The 25,274-nt window shown below is 41.6% G+C and overlaps 1 protein-coding gene and 1 long non-coding RNA gene across 2 annotated transcripts in view; both read left to right on the forward strand.

The window, feature by feature from the left end:
* Positions 1-23,268, forward strand: part of SASH3 (SAM and SH3 domain containing 3) — a 38,200-nt gene extending 14,932 nt beyond the window's left edge. The window contains exons 2-8 of the mRNA XM_075258944.1: positions 7,611-7,706; positions 16,283-16,435; positions 16,555-16,684; positions 18,381-18,538; positions 19,165-19,371; positions 21,970-22,120; positions 23,032-23,268. Of these exons, the coding sequence (XP_075115045.1) occupies positions 7,611-7,706; positions 16,283-16,435; positions 16,555-16,684; positions 18,381-18,538; positions 19,165-19,371; positions 21,970-22,120; positions 23,032-23,255 (1,119 nt within the window). The 3' untranslated portion in view covers positions 23,256-23,268. The remainder of the gene's footprint in view (positions 1-7,610; positions 7,707-16,282; positions 16,436-16,554; positions 16,685-18,380; positions 18,539-19,164; positions 19,372-21,969; positions 22,121-23,031) is intronic.
* LOC142184122 (uncharacterized) overlaps positions 1-25,274 on the forward strand; it is a 437,945-nt gene that overhangs the window by 53,697 nt on the left and 358,974 nt on the right. The gene's annotated exons all lie outside the window — the stretch shown is intronic.

Genomic DNA, 25,274 nt, shown 5'->3' on the forward strand with positions numbered 1-25,274 from the left:
GCAACCCTGGCACTGTGGAGTGGCGCAATGCTTGCTGCCCCACAGGAGTAGGCACGGGACGCCCTGTGGCTTCACTGCTACCTTGCTCCCCAGAACCATTCCCCCGACCTCGCCCACGGCCTCGTCCACGTCCCTTTCCGGGAGCCTTGCGCATTTTGAATTCCCAGTTAGAAATTGGCACTATATACCAGTAGCAAAAATTGTGGGTGCACGTAACCCCAATATATTCTTTGAATTACCAGTCAGAAACTGGCACTATATGGCAGTAGCAAGAAATGAGGGTATTTGTAACCCCAATATATTCTTTGAATTCCCAGTCAGACAATGGCACTATATACCAGTAGCAAGAAATGAGGGTATTTATAACCCCAATATATTCTTTGAATTCCCAATCAGACAATGGCACTATATACCAGTAGCAAGAAATGAGGGTATTTATAACCCCAATATATTCTTTGAATTCCCAGTCAGACAATGGCACTATATACCAGTAGCAAGAAATGAGGGTATTTGTAACCCCAATATATTCTTTGAATTCCCAGTCAGACAATGGCACTTTATACCAGTAGCAAGAAATGAGGGTATTTGTAACCCCAATATATTCTTTGAATTCCCAGTCAGACAATGGCACTATATACCAGTAGCAAAAATTGTGGGTGCACGTAACCCCAATATATTCTTTGAATTACCAGTCAGAAACTGGCACTATATGGCAGTAGCAAGAAATGAGAGTATTTGTAACCCCAATATATTCTTTGAATTCCCAGTCAGACAATGGCACTATATACCAGTAGCAAAAATTGTGGGTGCACGTAACCCCAATATATTCTTTGAATTCCCAGTCAGACAATGGCACTATATACCAGTAGCAAAAATAGAGGGTGTATATAGCCCCAATTCTATTGCTAGGGGACTTGCAGGGTATTTCTGGGGTGAAGGTGGGGGGGCACACCATTGGAACGGGTATCGGGGTATATATCGGGTATACGGGAATACACTGTCAGTGTATTCCATTCAGGATCCGCGGAAAGCTGGGTTGCGGCGATTGAGCCCGTCAGTGCCACGTTACACTGACAAGCTTCTCCCTGGAATTTAGCTCTTATAAGAGCTGTTGGTTGTCTTCTCCTTCCTATCCTAGCCTGTCCCTGCCTACCCAGAATCTAAGCCCTAGCTAGCTGGACGGAAACCTCCGTCCTCGGTGAATTGCAAGCTCAGAATGACGCGAAGCTGGGCGTCGCTGTTCTTTTAAATTAGAGGTCACATGTTTTCGGCAGCCAATGGGTTTTGCCTACTTTTTTCAACGTCACCGGTGTCGTAGTTCCTGTCCCACCTACCCTGCGCTGTTATTGGAGCAAAAAAGGCGCCAGGGAAGGTGGGAGGGGAATCGAGTAATGGCGCACTTTACCACGCGGTGTTCGATTCGATTTGAACATGCCGAACAGCCTAATATCCGATCGAACATGAGTTCGATAGAACACTGTTCGCTCATCTCTACTCAGGATCAATACAGGATAAGTTATGTAATGTATGTACACAGTGACTGCACCAGCAGAATAGTGAGCGCAGCTCTGGAGTATAATAGGGGATGTAACTCAGGATCAGTACAGGATAAGTAATGTAATGTATGTACACAGTGAGTGTACTAGCAGAATACTGAGTGCAGCTTTGGAGTATAATACGGGATGTAACTCAGGATCAGTACAGGATAAGTAATGTAATGTATGTACACAGTGACTGCACCAGCAGAATAGTGAGTGCAGCTCTGGAGTATAATACAGGATGTAACTCAGGATCAGTACAGGATAAGTAATGTAATGTATGTACACAGTGACTATACCAGCAGAATAGTGAGTGCAGCTCTGGAGTATAATACAGGATGTAACTCAGGATCAGTACAGGATAACTAATGTAATGTATGTACACAGTGACTGCACCAGCAGAATAGTGAGTGCAGCTCTGGAGTATAATACAGGATGTAACTCAGGATCAGTACAGGATAAGTAATGTAATGTATGTACACAGTGACTATACCAGCAGAATAGTGAGTGCAGCTCTGGAGTATAATACAGGATGTAACTCAGGATCAGTACAGGATAACTAATGTAATGTATGTACACAGTGACTGCACCAGCAGAATAGTGAGTGCAGCTCTGGAGTATAATAAAGGATGTAAGTCAGGATCAGTACAGGATAAGTAATGTAATGTATGTACACAGTGAGTGTACCAGCAGAATACTGAGTGCAGCTCTGGAGTATAATACAGGATGTAACTCAGGATCAGTACAGGATAAGTAATGTAATGTATGTACACAGTGACTGCACCAGCAGAATAGTGAGTGCAGCTCTGGGATATAATACAGGATGTAACTCAGGATCAGTACAGGATAAGTAATGTAATGTATGTACACAGTGACTGCACCAGCAGAATAGTGAGTGCAGCTCTGGAGTATAATACAGGATGTAACTCAGGATCAGTACAGGATAAGTAATGTAATGTATGTACACAGTGACTGCACCAGCAGAATAGTGAGCGCAGCTCTGGAGTATAATACAGGATGTAACTCAGGATCAGTACAGGATAAGTAATGTAATGTATGTACACAGTGACTGTACCAGCAGAATAGTGACTGTAGTTCTGTAGTATAATACAGGATGTAACTCAGGATCAGTACAGGATAAGTAATGTAATGTATGTAAACAGTGACTGTACCAGCAGAATAGTGATTGCAGCTCTGGAGTATAATACAGGATGTAACTCAGGATCAGTACAGGATAACTAATGTAATGTATGTACACAGTGACTGCACCAGCAGAATAGTGAGCGCAGCTCTGGAGTATAATACAGGATGTAACTCAGGATCAGTATAGGATAAGTAATGTAATGTATGTACACAGTGACTGCACCAGCAGAATAGTGAGCGCAGCTCTGGAGTATAATACAGGATGTAACTCAGGATCAGTACAGGATAAGTAATGTAATGTATGTACACAGTGACTGTACCAGCAGAATAGTGAGCGCAGCTCTGGAGTATAATACAGGATGTAACTCAGGATCAGTACAGGATAAGTAATGTAATGTATGTACACAGTGACTGTACCAGCAGAATAGTGAGTACAGCTCTGGAGTATAATACAGGATGTAACTCAGGCTCAGTACAGGATAACTAATGTAATGTATGTACATAGTGACTGCACCAGCAGAATAGTGAGTGCAGCTCTGGAGTATAATACAGGATGTAACTCAGGATCAGTATAGGATAAGTAATGTAATGTATGTACACAGTGACTGCACCAGCAGAATAGTGAGCGCAGCTCTGGATTATAATACAGGATGTAACTCAGGATCAGTACAGGATAAGTAATATAATGTATGTACACAGTGACTGTACCAGCAGAATACTGAGTGCAGCTCTGGAGTATAATACAGGATGTAACTCAGGATCAGTACAGGATAAGTAATGTAATGTATGTACACAGTGACTGCACCAGCAGAATAGTGAGCGCAGCTCTGGAGTATAATACAGGAGGTAACTCAGGATCAGTACAGGATAAGTAATGTAATGTATGTACACAGTGACTGCACCAGCAGAATAGTGAGTGCAGCTCTGGAGTATAATACAGGATGTAACTCAGGATCAGTACAGGATAAGTAATGTAATGTATGTACACAGTGACTGTACCAGCAGAATAGTGAGTGCAGCTCTGGAGTATAATACAGGATGTAACTCAGGATAAGTAATGTAATATATGTACACAGTGACTGTACCAGCAGAATAGTGAGCGCAGCTCTGGAGTATAATACAGGATGTAAGTCAGGATCAGTACAGGATAAGTAATGTAATGTATGTACACAGTGACTGTACCAGCAGAATAGTGAGTGCAGCTCTGGAGTATAATACAGGATGTAACTCAGGATCAGTACAGGATAAGTAATGTAATGTATGTACACAGTGACTGCACCAGCAGAATAGTCAGATGTATATAAAATAATTTCTAATATTATTTCTTACTAACAAAACAACTCTTTGAAAAGTGTTAAAACTTTATTCTTTCTCTTTATCATTCTTTCCATTCTTTGGCTCCTCCTTCTCATTGAATCCATTTATCTACTTTCTATATGATACAGATTTGACTCAGCAGAATGTATCTGTAGGTTATTAAACTTACTAGATCTGTGTGTAAGATAATTAGCAAATCTCTTGGCTGCTTTACCAGAAATGTCAGCTTTTCCAAAAGTAATAACTGCTATAAAAACACTTTACCTGCGCAGTTTTGCATGAAATATTTGCATGCATTGACTTTTTGTGACTTTTAATACAGACATTTCCTATTTCATGTTCAATATTTCTTATGCATCTAGAGAGTTTTCAAAAATAAGATCAAATAATCTATAGTTTAAACTAAAAAGATATATGAAGGTAGTGGCACCGTTAAAATACAACACCTCAATGTATATACGGCAACAAGGTATGAATAGCAGGCAAAGTGATGTGGTATATAGGTGGTGCTCACTGTTCAAAGGATATATAAAAAAAGTCTTGGGCAAAAAATTGTAAAGGGAAACGGGGCACTCACCAACCAGAAGTAAAATTTTCAAGCTTTAATTCGTCATCATTAAAAAATGGCACTTAGACAGCATACACAATCGGAGATGGATTAAATGGAATGCAGAGACAATGAAGCAACGACCGTTTCGTGCTAGACGCACTTCATCAGGCTTCCTTCAGTTATATTCTTGTACATAGGGGCAGTATTATAGTAGTTATATTCTTGTACATAGGAGCAGTATTATAGTAGTTATATTCTTGTACATAGGAGTAGTATTATAGTAGTTATATTCTTGTACATAGGGGCAGTATTATAGTAGTTATATTCTTGTACATAGGAGCAGTATTATAGTAGTTATATTCTTGTACATAGGAGTAGTATTATAGTAGTTATATTCTTGTACATAGGAGCAGTATTATAGTAGTTATATTCTTGTACATAGGAGTAGTATTATAGTAGTTATATACTTGTACATAGGAGGCAGCATTATAGTAGTTATAGTCTTGTATATAGGAGCAGTATTATAGTAGTTATATTCTTGTACATAGGAGGTAGTATTATAGTAGTTATATTCTTGTACATAAGGACAGTATTATAGTAGTTATATTCTTGTACATAGGAGCAGTATTATAGTAGTTATATTCTTGTACATAGGAGCAGTATTATAGTAGTTATATTCTTATATATAGGAGTAGTATTATAGTAGTTATATTCTTATATATAGGAGCAGTATTATATTAGTTATATATAACTAATATAATACTACTCCTATATATAAGAATATAACTACTATAATACTACTCCTATATATAAGAATATAACTACTATAATAGTTCTGCTATGTACAAGCATATAACCCCAGAATATACAGTCCTATGAAAAAGTTTGGGCACCCCTATTAATCTTAATCATTTTTAGTTCTAAATATTTTGGTATTTGCAGCAGCCATTTCAGTTTGATATATCTAATAACTGATGGACACAGTAATATTTCAGGATTGAAATGAGGTTTATTGTACTAACAGAAAATGCGCAATATGCATTAAACCAAAATTTGACCGGTGCAAAAATATGGGCACCTCAACAGAAAAGTGACATTAATATTTAGTACATCCTCCTTTTGCAAAGATAACAGCCTCTAGTCGCTTCCTGTAGCTTTTAATCAGTTCCTGGATCCTGGATGAAGGTATTTTGGACCATTTCTTTCTACAAAACAATTCAAGTTCAGTTAAGTTTGATGGTCGCCGAGCATGGACAGCCCGCTCTCAAATGATCTGAAAACAAAGATTGTTCAACATAGTTGTTCAGGGGAAGGATACAAAACGTTGTCTCAGAGATTTAACCTGTCAGTTTCCACTGTGAGGAACATAGTAAGGAAATGGAAGACCACAGGGACAGTTCTTGTTAAGCCCAGAAGTGGCAGGCCAAGAAAAATATCAGAAAGGCAGAGAAGAAGAATGGTGAGAACAGTCAAGGACAATCCACAGACCACCTCCAAAGAGCTGCAGCATCATCTTGCTGCAGATGGTGTCACTGTGCATCGGTCAACTATACAGCGCACTTTGCACTAATAGAAGCTGTATGGGAGAGTGATGAGAAAGAAGCCGTTTCTGCACGTAATAGAAATAGAGTTGCCTGAGGTATGAAAAAGCACATTTGGACAAGGCAGCTTCATTTTGGAAACAAAAATTGAGTTGTTTGGTTATAAAAAAAGGCGTTATGCATGGCGTCCAAAAAGAAACAGCATTCCAAGAAAAACACATGCTACCCACTGTAAAATTTGGTGGAGGTTCCATCATGCTTTGGGGCTGTGTGGCCAATGCCGGCATCGGGAATCTTGTTAAAGTTGAGAGTCGCATGGATTCCACTCAGTATCAGCAGATTCTTGAGAATAATGTTCAAGAATCAGTGATGAAGTTGAAGTTACGTCGGGGATGGATATTTCAGCAAGACAATGATCCAAAACACCGCTCCAAATCCTCAGGCATTCATGCAGAGGAACAATTACAATGTTCTGGAATGGCCATCCCAGTCCCCAGACCTGAATATCATTGAACATCTGTGGGATGATTTGAAGCGGGCTGTCCATGCTCGGCGACCATCTAACTTAACTGAACTTGAATTGTTTGTCCAAAATACCTTTATCCAGGATCCAGGAACTGATTAAAAGCTACAGGAAGCGACTAGAGGCTGTTATCTTTGCAAAAGGAGGATCTACTAAATATTAATGTCACTTTTCTGTTGAGGTGCCCATACTTTTGCACCGGTCAAATTTTGGTTTAATGCATATTGCACATTTTCTGTTAGTACAATAAACCTCATTTCAATCCTGAAATATTACTGTGTCCATCAGTTATTAGATATATCAAACTGAAATGGCTGTTGCAAACACCAAAATATTTAGAACTAAAAATGATTAAGATTAATAGGGGTGCCCAAACTTTTTCATAGGACTGTATGTAGGTCCTGTATTCAGTAATATCAGATCCATCACTTTCCTTAGGGTCATTCTCACTTTCCTGCAGCTTCCTCCTTGCCATTCTGCTGACGGCTGTTTGGGGTTCTTTAATGTTATTTGCTATGAGGAACTAATTGATTCTCGGGGTGAGTTTTCTTTTACCCAAAGAAGATAATTTTAGACTTTTGACGTCTCTTTGGGTATTTGAAAAATATTACTGTCCAAGGAGGAACTTCAGTGAGGTTTTGTGGTTGTGAAATATCCAGAATATTTAGAAGTGATGTTGTTGGTTACAAGTCCTGTAATTGTATGACACCCTGAAGGTTTTCCGTATACAGCTGTCTACATCAGAGGACACAATCTTTGGTGGTTTTTGTAGACTGTTACCACACGGACAACGTAGACAAGAAACAAAAACATTAAAGCAATGACTAAAACAAGTGGACTCCCCGAATGGAGACCCGAACGCAGATGTGAGCCAGGCCTGGGATGGGCAGGGATCAGTAACGTGGTCGCTTCATCCACTATTTTATGATAGCTATAGGAGATTTGATGTTACTTGGGATTTTTTCCTCTCCCCTCATCCTGTGTTTCTTCCTCTTTAGCTGTCGTTACAACGTTCCAGCAGTTTTAAGGACTTTGGAAAATCGAAGCTCAACTCTCCTGGAGTGTGCGATAAGGAATTCAACCTGGAAAGTGAGGTAAGTTCACAGCCGCTGACTACTGTCAGAGAGAACATGTAAGGGGGGATTCACCTGAAATACAGGAGGGTGCAAAAGTTTTCAGCAGAGGCAGCAGAAATGTTGCGATGTGAAAAAAAGATTTCAGAAATAGAAGGGTTAGTGGTTTATTTTTGTCAAGTATCCAAATACAAAGACAAGGAAAAATGAAATGCCCCTGGTACCGCCCCCAGAGCTGATGCAGCGCCACCTGATTGGACGTGTCCATAGGCGTTCTCCTGGAGGCGGGGCCAAGTCTTCACAACAAGCTGCCCCGCCCCTCATTGACATGCTCCTCACTGATTGTTGTGGGGGCATGTCATCTCAAAATGGGCGGGATTTGTTTTTAAGGCAGCAGAAATGTTACCTGCAAGTCCTGAACAATGCGATCAACATTATGCACAGAGCGCTGGATTAAAGAGCAAATAGGGCGGGTTGACACCTGCGCCCGGTCTCCACTTTAGGCAATCCGGCGGGTTTCCATCTTCTGCCTGAGAAACTGGACAGGAGACAGAAACTCGGCGGTTAGTTTTCAGACCTATTCACTTGAATGGGTTTGCAAAGTGTCTTGTGCCTCTCCATGGCGAAACCATTTTTTTTTAATCGGACACAAAGTCGGATGCTCAATAAATGGGTTTGAAAACTGACCGCCGGGTTTCTGTCCCCTGTCCAGTTTCTCAGGCAGAAGATAGAAACCTGTCGGATTGCTTTTAAAGTGGAGACCGGGCACAGGTGTCAACCCGCCCATAGATGTATAGCAGTACTGATCTAGCAGGTATACAGATGTATAGTAGTTCTGATCTAGCAGGTATATAGATGTATAGCATTACTGATCTAGCAGGTATATAGATGTATAGCATTACTGATCTAGCAGGTATATAGATGTATAGCATTACTGATCTAGTAGGTATATAGATGTATAGTAGTTCTGATCTAGCAGGTATACAGATGTATAGCATTACTGATCTAGCAGGTATATAGATGTATAGCATTACTGATCTAGCAGGTATATAGATGTATAGCATTACTGATCTAGCAGGTATACAGATGTATAGCAGTACTGATCTAGCAGGTATATAGACGTATAGCATTACTGATCTAGCAGGTATATAGATGTATAGCATTACTGATCTAGCAGGTATATAGATGTATAGTAGTTCTGATCTAGCAGGTATATAGATGTATAGTAGTTCTGATCTAGCAGGTATATAGATGTATAGCATTACTGATCTAGCAGGTATATAGATGTATAGCATTACTGATCTAGCAGGTATATAGATGTATAGTAGTTCTGATCTAGCAGGTATATAGATGTATAGCAGTACTGATCTAGCAGGTATATGGTGTCACCAATGGTTTTTCATGGGGGGAGCTTACTGTGTGTCAGTTCACCAGATGTACTAGTCCTTAAACTCAAAGTGGCAGCCTAAATAAATAACCTCATAGACAAGAAGACTGCAGTTTATTGCCAGGATGACGTATCTTGAATTGCCAAGCGGTGTGTGCAGTGAAAGCACACGGACCCAATAGACTATAATGGGGTCCATGTGCTCTCTATGCGGTGTCCACATGGAACATGCAGACAGGAAAGTACTTTGTGACATGATTTGTCTGGACAGCGCGCGGAGAGCACATGGACCCCATTATCGTCTATGGGATTCATGTGCTTTCACTACACACTGCTTGCCAATGCGTTTGGAATTCCATTTGGGGGTTCCCCATGTGGACTCCCCCGGATGGAATACCAATGCAGATGTGAACGAGGGGTTACTCTGTTCCCTCCCTGTCTTGCCTCCATTACCTCTTCTGGTTCCTCTGTCCTAGCCTCATGTCCACCATCTTCCAGGGGTAGGGAACGTACGGCTCTCCAGCTGTTGCAAAACTACAACTCCCAGCATGCATACTGGCTCTGCTGTTCTGGGAACTCCCATGGAAGTGAATGGAGCATGATGGGAGTTGTAGTTTCACAGCAGCTGGAGAGCCAAAGGTTCCCTACCCCTGATCTAGTCCATCTATCCCTTCCTCTGGTCCTTGCTCGTTCTTTCCTTTATTATACGACTCTACCTTATACTATATACAGAATATATTTCCCATTTCATTGTATATGAGCAGATGGTTAAATCTTCCATCACAATTCATCAGAAATACATTTACTTCCTCTTTTTGCTGCGATCAGGTGATGATATAAAATATATATATCGCACTAGACAGGATACCGCGCCTCCATTTATAGACTCTGACTCAAAATCAGAACTTTAAGACTTGGACGTAACAATTTTTATGCAGAAGTATTTTGATAATTTTATTAAATCTAACAATATTGTATAATAATAGTAACAGTATATCCACTCTATACAATTCACACATCAGTCAGTGGGGTCACCTGTGACTGTAAGAATGTGCCATACAGGTTCCTTCAATAGGCGCAGAGCAAACCTGCACCCAAGAGGTCCTTACTGAACTGGTCTTAGGTCTAAGCACAATTTTTAGTGTCAGATAAGTTCCATCTTTAAACCAGTTACTGTCCCTAACTTCAGCTCAGGGCAGGCTCTATCTGCAGGTACCCAGCTGTGTACTTAAAGGGATTCTACCATTAAAAAACTTTTTTTCTAGGTAACACGTCAGAATAGCCTTTAGAAAGGCTATTCGTCTCCTACCTTTGGAAGTGATCTCCGCCGCGCCGTTCGAAATACCGGTTTGTACCGATATGCTAATTAGTTCTCTCACAGCGATGGGGGCGTCCACCAGCGCAGGAGATGCAATGGGGGCATCCCCATTGCTGCTTGAAAACCGACTCCAGCGCCGCCTCTGTCTTCTTCTGTATCCTCCCCTTCCTTCTTCGGCTGGACGCCGGACGCCTGCGCAGTACGCTCTGTTCTCAGAGCGTACTGCGCACGCGTCCGACGTCCAGACGAAGAAGGAAGGGGAGGATGCAGAAGTAGACAGAGGCGGCGCTGGAGTCGGTTTTCGAGCAGCAATGGGGACGCCCCCATCGCATCTCCTGCGCTGGTGGACGCCCCCATCGTTGTGAGAGAACTAATTAGCATACCGGTACAAACCGGCATTTCGAACGAACGGCGCGGCGGAGAGCACTTCCAAAGGTAGGAGACGAATAGCCTTTCTAAAGGCTATTCCGACGTGTTACCTAGAAAAAAAAGTTTTTTAATGGTAGAATCCCTTTAAGCCTCACTCTGTGCAGCTGCCTCCTAAGTCTCTGTGCTCAACTTGCCTTTGGCTATTCTGCTATTCTGTCTGGCACTTCTAATCCTCACACTGACACTTTTTCTGAGCAGTGGCGTAACTAAAGTTTTGTGGGCCCCGATGCAATCTTTTGTCCGGGGCCCCTATCTCATCCCTACAGTGAATTCTTGATAGTGATGGCTACGGGTGCTACCTTAGTGTGCTACCTTAGTGTGGTTAGTGTGGTTAGGGTAATCTGTGAGTCTCCTTGGGTTATGGGCCAGATGGAAGCTGCAATCTCAATACTGATGCCAGTGCTTATGGTCACCCTAAGGCCCCTGGGCCCTGGTATGACTGCACCCTCTGCACCCCCTCAAGTTACGCCCCTGCTCCTGAGGATCCCAGGTCTCTCTCTCATTGCGGACTTTGGGACCACAGCACTCTGTCCCAACTGCCTGTAAATGTATCCAGCAACTCCTAGACCAGAAATCCTCCATCTAGATCTTAATGCTGCAGCCAAACTCTGACCTTTAAAGAATTAGGAGTACAAGAGTACAAGGTTAACCCCTTATATGACCTTGGCAGTCAATGGAGGAGGGTCTTGCAGAGGGGGACCCTGGTGACTGGTGGCCAGAGAGTAGCACTGAGTAGTACAGGTAAGTATATAGTCCAGCTCTTTGGGGGTTTTTTATGATTATAACGTCAGGCGCCTCTGCAGATCAATTAATGGGATTAGGGCAGGGGAAGAAATGTGAAGCCATTGATTTTGGATTGGATCAGTCTGGTTGCCAATATCCAAGCAGCGCGGCAAAGAACAATCTGTTATATTGACCGTACATGGATGAGAGTCTGAAACTGAACACGTCTCCAGATATAGCAACTGCTCTTACCAAATTGTCGATCATAGTGAAATTAGGAATCTGTCAAACAAACCTTTACATCTGCCAAATGTATATGTGTATGTGTGTGTGTGTATATATATATATATATATATATATATATATATATATATATATATAATATTTATTTTCTCCCATAGTTAATATTTAGATTTATTGTAACCTGAAAATGTGTTTTATTTATGGTAAAAAATTCAATACAATATTTCCATTAAAAAACGTTGTGTTTTACATTACCTGAAAGTGCATGGCATTCTGGCTAATCCTATCCACACGTTGCTATGTGGGGCCTTAGCCTTAAGCATTTACTATAGGACATGTCTGGCTCATGGCAGAGTCTATTGGCTGGTATTTATATCTACTGGGATAACCTTATATATGGTTTGAGGTCTTACCCTATCTATGGCTTTTAGTGAGATTTTGTTTGGCATCTGAACTTCACTAACGTCAGCAAAGGGGAAAACAAGAGATAACAAGTATATAAAACCATGTATGTGGTTCTCTGGTGAGGTCATTGTCAGGCAGTTTTCCATAGGAATCATTCAGATAGCATTCTCTGGGTGTCACAGATTTTGAATACTTCATGTCATGTATTTCTAATGTAGAGTGTATAAGGTGGCTCATCTAGCATGTGCTGGTTAAGCAGTGTTTCTGCTACATATGAGCCCCTGCTACACCAGGACTACTAATGCTACATCTGAGCTGGGTTTGTTACACCACTTCTACTTCTGCTACAAGTGCTTCACTACTAATGCTACAAGTGAGCCTCCTACATTACTACTACTATGATACGTGAGCTCCCTACATTACTACTACTGCTACATGTGAGCTCCCTACAGTACTAAATCAAATCAAAAAAGCTTTATTGGCACGTCCGAATAGATATGTGGCATTGCCAAAGCTAGTAGAGTGTGTGTGTGTGTGGGGGATTCGGGTGGGTGAGTACTACTACTGCTACAAGTGCAGCACTATTAATGCTACAAGTGAGCTTCCTACATTACTACTACTGCGATACGTGAGCTCCCAATAGTACTACTTCTACTACAAGTGAGCTACCTACAATACTACTACTGCTACAAGTGAGCTCTCTTCCATATTACTTCTACTACAAGTGAGCTACCTACAGTACTACTACTGCTACAAGTGAGCTACCTACATTACTACTACTGCTACAAGTCTACTCCCTACAGTACTACTACTGATAAAAGTGCAGCTCTACTAATGCTACAAGTGAGCCTCCTACATTACTATTACTGCGATACATGAGCTCCCAATAGTACTACTACTGCTACAAGTGAGCTCTCTTCCATACTACTTCTACTACAAGTGAGCTATCTACAGTACTAAGACTGCGACAAGTGAGCTCTCTTCCATACTACTTCTACTACAAGTGAGCTACCTACAGTACTACTACTGCTACAAGTGAGCTACCTACATTACTACTACTGCTACAAGTGTGCTCCCTACAGTACTACTATTGCTACAAGTGAGCTCCCTATAGTACTACTACTGCTACAAGTGAGCTACCTACATTACTATTACTGCTACAAGTGTGCTCCCTACAGTACTACTAATGCTACAAGTGTGCTCCCTACAGTACTACTAATGCTACAAGTGTGCTCCCTACAGTACTACTACTGCTACAAGTGAGCTCCCTACAGTACTACTACTGCTACAAGTGTACTCCCTACAGTACTACTAATGCTACAAGTGTGCTCCCTTCAGTACTACTACTGCTACAAGTGAGCTCCCTACAGTACTACTACTGCTACAAGTGTACTCCCTACAGTACTACTAATGCTACAAGTGAGCTCCCTACAGTACTAATAATGCTACAAGTGACCTGCCAACTAGACTACTACTGCTATAAATAAGTTCCCTACAGAGCTACAGGACTACTACTGCTACATCTGAGCTATGGTTTACACCACTTCTACTGATATACAGTCCTATGAAAAAGTTTGGGCACCCCTATTAATCTTAATCATTTTTAGTTCTAAATATTTTGGTATTTGCAACAGCCATTTCAGTTTGATATATCTAATAACTGATGGACACAGTAATATTTCAGGATTGAAATGAGGTTTATTGTACTAACAGAAAATGCGCAATATGCATTAAACCAAAATTTGACTGGTGCAAAAGTATGGGCACCTCAACAGAAAAGTGACATTAATATTTAGTAGATCCTCCTTTTGCAAAGATAACAGCCTCTAGTCGCTTCCTGTAGCTTTTAATCAGTTCCTGGATCCTGGATAAAGGTATTTTGGACAAACAATTCAAGTTTAGTTAAGTTAGATGGTCGCCGAGCATGGACAGCCCGCTTCAAATCATCCCACAGATGTTCAATGATATTCAGGTCTGGGGACTGGGATGGCCATTCCAGAACATTGTAATTGTTCCTCTGCATGAATGCCTGAGTCGATTTGGAGCGGTGTTTTGGATCATTGTCTTGCTGAAATATCCATCCCCGGCGTAACTTCAACTTCGTCACTGATTCTTGAACATTATTCTCAAGAATCTGCTGATACTGAGTGGAATCCATGCGACTCTCAACTTTAACAAGATTCCCGATGCCGGCATTGGCCACACAGCCCCAAAGCATGATGGAACCTCCACCAAATTTTACAGTGGGTAGCATGTGTTTTTCTTGGAATGCTGTTTCTTTTTGGACGCCATGCATAACGCCTTTTTTTATAACCAAACAACTCAATTTTTGTTTCCAAAATGAAGCTGCCTTGTCCAAATGTGCTTTTTCATACCTCAGGCAACTCTATTTGTGGCGTACGTGCAGAAACGGCTTCTTTCTCATCACTCTCCCATACAGCTTCTATTTGTGCAAAGTGCGCTGTATAGTTGACCGATGCACAGTGACACCATCTGCAGCAAGATGATGCTGCAGCTCTTTGGAGGTGGTCTGTGGATTGTCCTTGACTGTTCTCACCATTCTTCTTCTCTGCCTTTCTGATATTTTTTCTTGGCCTGCCACTTCTGGGCTTAACAAGAACTGTCCCTGTGGTCTTCCATTTCCTTACTATGTTCCTCACAGTGGAAACTGACAGGTTAAATCTCTGAGACAACTTTTTGTATCCTTCCCCTGAACAACTATGTTGAACAATCTTTGTTTTCAGATCATTTGAGAGCGGGCTGTCCATGCTCGGCGACCATCAAACTTAACTGAACTTGAATTGTTTTGTAGAAAGAAATGGTCCAAAATACCTTCATCCAGGATCCAGGAACTGATTAAAAGCTACAGGAAGCGACTAGAGGCTGTTATCTTTGCAAAAGGAGGATGTACTAAATATTAATGTCACTTTTCTGTTGAGGTGCCCATATTTTTGCACCGGTCAAATTTTGGTTTAATGCATATTGCGCATTTTCTGTTAGTACAATAAACCTCATTTCAATCCTGAAATATTACTGTGTCCATCAGTTATTAGATATATCAAACTGAAATGGCTGTTGCAAACACCAAAATATTTAGAACTAAAAATGATTAAGATTAATAGGGGTGCCCAAACTTTTTCATAGGACTGTAAGTGAGCATTCTGCTGCACTACTATAGCTCCCTGAGATTTATGTTCTGCTAGTGCTACTACTGTTACATGTGAGCTATGTGCTTTGTGAGCTCCAGGCTGCACTACCACTACTACTACATGTGAGCTCCAGGCTGCACCACTACTACTACTACATGTGAGCTCCATGCTGCATTGTTATTTTGTGTTGAAGATAGTCATTGTTCAGAAAGCTATACTTTAGGCGCTTGCACAATGTTGATCAGCCTTCAAGATTACACAAGAGCGCAGAGAGTTACTAAAGAGAAGCTTTGTCACTTCCAAAGGAACCTGCACTCAACACTTGTCACTTGTAAAGAGCTACTTCTACTTCAAAGGCCCAGCAGATATGTGGCAGGAACCAGTGGGTAGAAGGGCAGGATGTAGCCGCTTACTGGTGTTGTGTTAAAATGCTGCAGTTTTTTAACCCTTTTGTCATTCTGCGTTTGGAACAAATTTTTATATTAATTTGTCTGCTTTTTAATGTGGACGTCTTAACCCTTAACTAAGACCACAGCTGAGACATAAAAGCATCAACTAAGAATAAGAAGACTAAGAACTCTATTCCTGGATGTAGAATAACATGTACACTGAATGTGGATGAGCAAATATGATAGAGAAAAAAGAGGAGCAAATATAATGAGTACCATATTAAACCTGTATGTAGTGAGCTCCCCCTAGTGGTGACTGCAGGCAGGCAGAATCTTACCATTTATCTCTACGCCTGTATGAAGAGATGAAAATGTGTTGATAAAACAATTTATTATAGAATTGCTTATTCATTCCTATTAAAGTCTTGAATTCTTGAAAGAATTAGTCGTTTCAGGCTTATCATAGTCGGCGACAGAATATTTTGTTATAGCTTCATGTGCTTTAGTCCATATTCTTAATATTTTTGTGTTTTCTGGTTTGTTTCTGTCTATAGATCCCTGAAAATGAGACTTCATCGGAACCCCAAGGAGCAGAAGAAGGGAAAAACAGCGGAGGCAAATTCAGCAAGAAATGGCGAGCCGTTATATCTCGAACAATGAACAGGAAGTCGGGGAAAATGATGATGAAGGCGATGGCTGATGAGATGGTTAGTCATTACTAGAGACCCCCCAACTAACCCCCTCTTACTCAATAACTCAGATTTGTGGGTGTTGCATACATTGTGATATATTTTACACATTTTGTATCCATTACTTTCTATTCTAGGGTGATCATGGAGAACAAGGTTCTATGTCACCAGTTTCCCTGGATGGAAGCATGGATGGAAGCTTCCCAAGAAAATTCTCAGATCCTGAGGTCAACCAGCACCAGGCCGTGAGCAGACAGACCTCCAGTGGTGGGTTCACTAATATTCACTGTGTGGAGAACATTCCTCATCATTATATTATTATATCATCAGAAGTCACTATTAATGATGCCATTGAAGGTATAGTCATGGTTAATGCACCAAGAAGGAGCCCAGATTACATATTTTTGGGAAGGAGCTTTCACTCATGTTCAATGTCGCCCCCTGCATAGAAGCCTTGTTGTATTATTTTATGTTAGAAAGTGACAACGGCTCCTGGAATGTTTTTCATGTAGCAAAGACCTGGTGCTGGTTGTTTGGGGTGGAGACCATGAGCTCTTTGGACTCCATTCCAGATTTCACCAGCCTAGTCCTCTGTGCAAGTAGTAACTATAGGACTTGTATCAATAAGGCTTGAGAAAGGTGATCTTGAAAGCTGCTTGGTTTTAAGTAATATTTCCATGGCACAGTCTATATACATTGGGTTCTATATTTGCAGACTTCCATCATACAGCAATGTCCATATATAAGCTGTCTCTTCTCTGGACCAAAGGAATTTAGATTTTATGCTACTTTCAGACCTTCTACCAAGGTTCCCACTAAGCCTGATTGGCTACTGAGTGGAGAATCCCTGGTTGTCCAAGGCAGCGAAGGGGTTAATGTCAGTCAATCTGGTGATCTGGGACAGTGTAAGTGTTATTGGCAAAATGCCTGCTGTTCTAGGGCAGTGGAAAGGATCATGTCAACTGGTGGTCTAGGGAAATAAAGAGGTTAATGTCAGTATCCCTGTAATCTGAGGTAGATAAGAGGTTAATGTCCTTACTCACTGGTGATCCTAGACAGTGTAATGGTATATGGCAGAATACCTGGGCAGTATAATATCAAAATCTCTGGTGCTTCGGGAAAATGAAGGGGTTAATGTCAATATTCCAGTTGGTCTAGGGTAGTCAAGGTGTTAATAGCTGGTGGTCTTGGGCAGTGAGAGGGTTATTTCTCTGTCTAGACCAGTGAATGAGTTAATTTAATGATTCCTGGTGGTCTAAGGCAGTACAAGGGTTAATACAACAGTTCCTGATGTTCTCCAATGGTAAAATGGTTCATTTTCTGGGGGAGGGCAGTGGAAGGGATAACGCTGTACACCTGAGGTCCAATGGTTACTCACCTCTCCAGGCTCTATCCTTGTCCTGGCTGTGACAGGAGGCTGAACACTGATGCTTCTGTTTCCTGTATAGGAGGGGATGGAGAGGACTGCGCAGCTGGATCCTATGGCTCCACAGTTCTCTTTGTGTCTTTGTGCAGGAGCAGGGGTAACGTCAGAGCTGCGTTGTCAATCCATGCCGCTGTGTAGTTAAGAGATATAGCATTTTAATATTGCTACTCAATAGAACAAATTTCCAAGAAGCCAAGGCACCCAAATGAGTAAGAAGCGTTATGACTTGAACCACGTAAGCAGAGTTCTTTAAGGCCTCCTCACTTCTTTTTTTAAAATAAGATATTTCACTGCTGGATCCACTTGTTTTCTTGATCCATTCCTCTTACCCTTGAGGTCTGAGGGTTCCTCCAGGCCTCAACTTGCACAGATTCCAACAGGATATTTGCCATTGGAGTGAGCTGTGTGTTTTTTTTTTCTACACTTTTTTAAGGAACCCCAATAACTGACTGGTTAAGAGTACATTGTAGTTCCTCTATTCATTGACGTCTATGAATGCTATAATGACCCATGGTCTATCTCTGTATTCCTCTACAGGCAGTGAGATGTGCAGTCCGTCCTATACATACAGTAACAGAGACAGCATCAATGTCGAGAACATCGCACCTCCATATACTGGTCCATTTTGTGGAAAAGCAAAAGTCCATACAGACTTCACACCGAGTCCATATGAAAAAGATTCCCTCAAGCTCAGGGTAAGAATGTCACCTCTAACACTGCAGACAATATCTGATAAGACGATGTACAGCCAAGGATACCTTAGTTCATGGGGTCACTTGTAATATCTAGATACTTCAGAAAGAATTACAGACTGAGCCGACAAGGTGACGGGATTATGTATTAGTGATGGGAGAATAACTTAAGATTCAATTGACAAATATTTGCGAGGTTTGCCCCCAAGTTTCAGTAAGATTGGTCCATTTTGGAAGTGCTGCTATTATATTCTGGGGTCTCTTAAGACCCCAGAATATAATATGTAGAAGCTGGAGGGAGGTGCAGAAAAAAACTCCAATGATACTCAACTTTCTTTACTTCTCCAAGGCTCTGCCATGGTGTTCGGTCTCTCCAAACCTCTTGTGGTCCTTGAGGTGACATCACTGGTGCCGGTGATGTCACCAAAGGGGCCACAAGAGGTTTGGAGCAGCTGGACACCATGGCAGAGCCCTGGAGAGGTGAGGAAAGGTGAGTATTATTGGAGATGTTCTCTGCAGTGGTCCATCTATTTCTCTGAGAGTAAAGTTATGTCGTAATTGTCAGTACTTCCCATGGAGGATTGTAGCCCATCACAAGGCAACACTGATATGTTTTTTATGACCTTCAGGTAGGAGACATCATTGATATTATTGAGAAACCACCAGTTGGCACCTGGACGGGAATGCTTAAGAACAAGGTTGGATCCTTCAAGTTCATCTATGTTGACATTCTTCCTGAGGAGACAGAGCACCCCAAAAAAATCAGGGTGCATGGAAGGAGCAAAAAATACCAGCCGAAGAGTTTACAAGAACTGCTGGAAAGAATTAACATGCAGGTCAGATATCAAACTCCTATATATTCATGTAAATGGCCCCTTTTGTTTCAACAATCTTTGTGTAAATGGATAGTGCAGGAGATTAAAAGAAACCTTATAATATATAGAGATGAGTGAACGCCATTCGATCAAATAGCTATTCGATTGGATATCAGGCTGTTTGAGATATTCGATTCCAATTGAATACCACGTGGAAAACGCAGTTAAAATTTGATTCCCCTCCCACCTTCCCTGGAGCTTTTTTTGCACCAATAACTCTGCAGGGGAGGTGGGACAGGAACTATGACAACGGAGGCAGTGAAAAAAAAATAGGAAAAAGCCATTGGCTGCCGAAATCAGGTGACCTCTGATTCATAAGAATAGTGTCGGCCATGTTCGTCTCATTTTCATTTTGGAGAGATAGAGAGAGCTTGGTCTTAGGGTGAGAAACAGATTGTAGTGTTATAAGCAGGAAAAAACAGCTATTTTCAGAGCTACACTGCAGGAACACTGTATATATACACTGAACCTGCCAGTCATGCAGCAGGGGACGTGGGCGAGGACGTGGATATCCAGCTGGGTATCCAGTCCACAGTCCAGGTACTGGAGAGGGGCTGCCAGCACCCAATTCACTCATCCTCTTACTCCAAACCGCGCGCCCTTCACCCTAATGTGATACTTAAAAAACCTCATTAATTTTTTAGGGCTCCCCCACAAGGGCCTAACACTCTTCTGCTACAAGGCTCAATTCACCATAAGGGTCTACCATTCTGCTGGTGCAAGGCTCTACTCACCCCAAGGACCAAAAACACTGCTGGTGCAAGGCTCTACTCCAAGGCTCTACACCAAGGGCCAAAAACTAAGCTGGTTAGAGGCTCAACTCACCCAAAGGGCCTAATATTCTGCTGGTGCAATGCTCCACTCCATTAAAGGTGCAACGTTTAGATGGCTTCTTTCCAAACCGAGGGTGATTCCTTTCGGTAAGATGTGATGGCTGCTTCCAGCCTTGATTATCCTGGTTGATCGTGTTCAGTAATAAGGCCAGCTCAGCATGAGGATCTTGTACGTTAGGTTGTCCATGCCCACTAATGTACATGAAGACTCGATCACAGTAAATGTCCTTATTTTTCTCCAATTCAGTCTCTGAATGAACTGCTCTGAGAGATGGCCTAGGCACTGCTGCAATGGGTTTTTTGGTTCTGGTTCCAAAGAATCTTGTGTCTTACTTGAAGAAGAGACAATCTTAGGGTGCCTTCACATGGAGTATACACTCACTGATTCTGAACATGTAACACGTTCCGAATCAGCGGCGTTAAAACAGATCCCATTGCTTTCTATGGGAGCCAGCATATGTGCGCTCGCCATAGAAATGAATGGGCAGCTTTTTTCCCTATTGCTTTCAATGTGATACGCGCGTATGCCAGCTCCCATAGAAAGCAATGAGATCTGTTTTAACACCACTGGTTCGGAACGTGTTACACATTCAGAATCAGTAAGCGTATACTCCGTGTGAAGGGGCCCTTAGGCTGACTGCTGGTCGCTTGTGCTGCAGCGTTTGGAGTTGGGTCTGTCAGCCTTGTGATGAACTCCTCACACACAATGAGTTCAGGGTGGGTACTGTTGGATTTCCCATTGCCTATTCAATCTGTGGTTGTCATGGGCAACATGATTTAAAGGGGTGCTTGTTAATGTTTCATTAGCGTAAAATTTGGGTTTCAGTTCATACAATTGGGGAGGAAAGAAGGTTTCCAGGTATTTTTCCACTTTTATAGAGGTTGTATGGAGTGTGGAAAGTGTGTAGTTGTTAGGCTGTGATAGTGGGGTAAAACAGTGACTTGGGCGTGTTAGATACCCCCAGACTTGCTTCCCCTGCTGTCCCAGTTGCATTCCAGAGGTGTTGTCCTCATTTCCTAGGGTGTCATAGTGGACTTGGTGACCCTCCTTAGTCGAATTGTGGGTTCCCCTGAAATGAAGCATTTTTCCCCATAGACTGTAACGGGATTTGATATTCATTCGAATAGTCGAATATTGAGGGGATATTCGAATCGAATATTGAATATTTCACTGTACGCTCATCTATAATAATATATTATCAGAGAGAAATGCTTTCCACCTCAACCCTCTGAAAATCTTTGCTAGATGTGTTTTACAACTTGTATTTTGCATGCCTGTAGAAGTCTATGGAGAGAAGAGGGGAGCGGTTTGTGAGTGAGATAGCTATAGAACAGATTCTCCTTTACTTACTGTATGCAGTGTATGGCAGCTGGTTTCCACCATCAGCTCAGAGAGAACTGCAAACTACAGATAGAGCCTGGACAGGGAAAAACTGCTAAATAAAATTTAAAAAGACAAGTCATAAAAAGCCAGAAATAATACAAGTACAAGGGAACTGATTCTGAAAAGCCAGATTAAATAACAGACATGTTTCAAGCTTGTGTTATCCTAGGAGCTGGGACTCTTTTGTCTGTGGACCCCCATCAGTGTCCACCTCCTCCGTTGGATTATCACATTGCCGCTCTTTACTAATATGACATTAGACATTGAATATAATCCGCTGTCCATCCTATCTCACACAGTCACGTGCGGCCCCATATAACAGATGATTATTCTTATCAACAGGAACATATTGCCACCCTCATGCTCAATGGCTACGAGACTATCGAAGACTTTAAAGACCTGACGGAAAGTCATCTACTTGAACTGAATATAACTGACCCCCAACACATTGTCAAGCTCCTTACCGCTGCCGAAGTCTTGCTGGATTATGACAGTAAGTAACCTATAGAAGAACCTATATGAAATTTTAGTAAAACTACATTAAAATTTTACCAAAGAAGGATAAGACATAGGATGGTTGAGGGTGGGATGAGGTGCGGGGGATCCATTCTAGTATATGGGGCATATTCACACCCAAAATTTCTGCAACTGAAAATCGATTCTATAAATGTGGTCGCCTTTTGGGACACCATGACATCAAATTATAATAATTTTGCTGAACCCCATAAATCTATAGTTCAGCCAAACACATAATTTTGGAAAAATCATAAACCCAATTTGAGCCGATTCCCTAATCCCTAGTCCTGACTGATAATTTTTAGAGACGAGCGAGTAGTACTCGATCGAGTAGGTATTCAATCGAATACTACGGTATTCGAAATACTCGTACTCGATCGAGTACCACTCGCTGTTTGAATGGAAAAGTTCGATGCAGAACCAGCATTGATTGGCCGAATGCTATACAGTCGGCCAATCAACGCTGGTTCTTCTCCTACCTTTAAAAGTCTTCTCCGTGCAGCTTCCCCGCGGTGTCTTCCGGCTCTTCATTCACTCTGCCAGGCATCGGGCCTGGGCAGAGCCGACTATGCATGTCCGCTTGTAGTGTGGGCATGCGCAGTCGGCTCTGCCCAGGCCCGATGCGAAGAGCCGGAAGACTCCGCGGGGACGCTGCAAGGAGAAGACTTCTCAGAGGATCCAGCCCAACCCTCACTCGTGGCTTGGTAAGTATAATTTGATCGAATGTTGCCTACCCCTGAAACGAGCATTTTCCCCCCATAGACTATAATAGGGTTCGATATTCAATTTGAGTAGTCAAATATTGAGGGGCTACTCGAAACAAATATCGAACCTCGAACATTTTACTGTTCGCTCATCTCTAATAATTTTGTTCTTGATGCTTTATAGCCGGCAGTGACCATGAAGAGGGAACATCATCCTCAAGTCAATATTGTCACCTTCCCCGAGACTCTGGCTGTTATGAGGGACCCGAGAATTTGGAGAGCAGCAGAGATGAGTCGGACATGAACAACACCGAAGAGAACTTTCAAAAATTGTCCTTGGAAGACTCCATTATCAAGACACATACAGAGGCTGAGCAGCCCGAAGAAGTGACCGGCCAAGATGGATGACACCTGCAACAGAATTAGCCATGGCTCTGAGAAATCCAGGAATGGTTTTAGCAAATGACTAACATCAAAGCAGAAAATTTTGGCTGTGATGGAACAAAACTTTGAGATAGAACAGTATTAGCAAAATATGGATCTATTTTTACATCTACTTTTATAAGTTTGTGTTTTTTATCTTTGTGAATGTTTTAGTAATAAGACTTTTCTACATGTTGTGGTTCTGCTCTGAGTAGGGTTGAGCCGATCTTGAGATTTCAGGATCGATTTTAAAATCTAATTTCCGATAATTTTCCATCCGATCCCAATCGCGATCATGAAATTTACTCGATCGCCGAGATCTTTTCTGATTCCGATCACTCAACCCTAGTTACTTTATGTTTATGGAGTAGGGTTGAGCCTCTCTTGAGATTTCAGAATTGTTTTTAAAATCTGATATTCGATCATTTTCCAGCCGATCCCGATCGTGAACTTTTCGATTGCCGATCGGGATCCAATCTTTCCTGATCCCGATCGCTCAACCCTAGCTCTGAGGTTTAAAGCGCATTGAGATAGTGTAAGTAGAGTTACATACAGGCATGAAGTCACGAGGCAATGGTAGTTTGCTAGACCTATAACATGGCTGAGACATTTGATCTTCAATGAGGTCTTTATAGGAAACATATTCTTGAAGACTTGCACTATAAGATTTCCTGAGTTTCCATGCTTATGATAACCTGGTCAAGTGATAGCCTTCCAGACAAAAGCTTCTATTTTGCCCATCTCGAAAGAAACCATAGTTCTTGGCCCAAAATATTCAACTCAGTTGATACGAATTACCTCCTGACTTTAGCCACATAGTTGTCCAATGGAGACTGTTGTCCAATTTATGTCTACGAAAGGGTCTAAAGTTTTGGTCAATTTTCTTTCCCTCCATTGTTCTACAGTGAAGATCACAGCAAAGTTCTCCAGGCCTAAAGACATATTATTCTACATCTAAAGGGAATACATTGACTATATCATTTTGAGTTATGAATGGGACTAGAGTTTGTTCTCCTTGCAGAGTATATTGACTGTATCCATTTGAGTTCACTTGGTTGTTGTATGTTATGGACATACATTATGTTAATGCAGTCTAGAGGTAATAGTCCAGGTAGAAGTTTCTAGTTTTGTCTTATCTCAAATATTAGCAGTCGTCCCAAACAATTCAATTCAGTTGATTTGAATTTCCTCCTGAGATAAGTCACATAGTTGTCCGATGGAAAGCATTGTCCAATTTTACCAAAATTTGCTAGATTAGAAGAACGTTATGCAATGTCTATGAATGGATCTAAACTTTGGATCAATGTTCTTGTCCTTCATTGGTCACAGCAAACATCTTGAATCCAAAGCACAAGGTTCTCCTTGCAGAGGGAGTATATTGACTATATTATTTTGAGTTAACTTGGTTGTTATATCCAAACATGGGGCAAATGTGATCTAGTAAACTTAAATGCTAATCTGAATTAGATCAAAAGGTGGCAATCCAGGCAGAAGGTTCTAGTCTCGGCTAATGTCAGAACAAACAAAAAATAGCAATAAGCCCCAAAAATTCCACCCTTTGATCTTTACTTTCTTTGGGAAATCACTTTGCTAAATCAGTATCCCTGCACTATGCTGAGGAGGTCCAAAAGACCGAAACAGCGCTGTCCATAGCTGGGAATCTGTTCCTTTTGGAATAGAAATACTAATTTGGCAATATACTCCGCATCATGTTAGTAGGCTTTTTAACTGAGTCATGCATGATGTTAGTGGGGCTGTCCCTAGAGGGTGGCATACAGAGGCACTGTTCTCCTAATTACATCCTGGAGAATAGATTTGCATATTTTTTACCTAGTTACTTTATGTGATTAGTACACGTACAAATAAAATTTAATGAACAAAATGTGCCAACCAGCACTTGCTCTGCACGACTAAAGTGATGATTCACCTGGCATAGACTTTCATTGTTTGCGGGCACCGCAGTACTAGACAGGGCGATTTCCTGCTGGAATCAGCAGATCTCCC

The sequence above is a fragment of the Leptodactylus fuscus genome, chromosome 11 (assembly GCF_031893055.1).
Source record: "Leptodactylus fuscus isolate aLepFus1 chromosome 11, aLepFus1.hap2, whole genome shotgun sequence".
NCBI classification, from domain to species: domain Eukaryota; kingdom Metazoa; phylum Chordata; class Amphibia; order Anura; family Leptodactylidae; genus Leptodactylus; species Leptodactylus fuscus.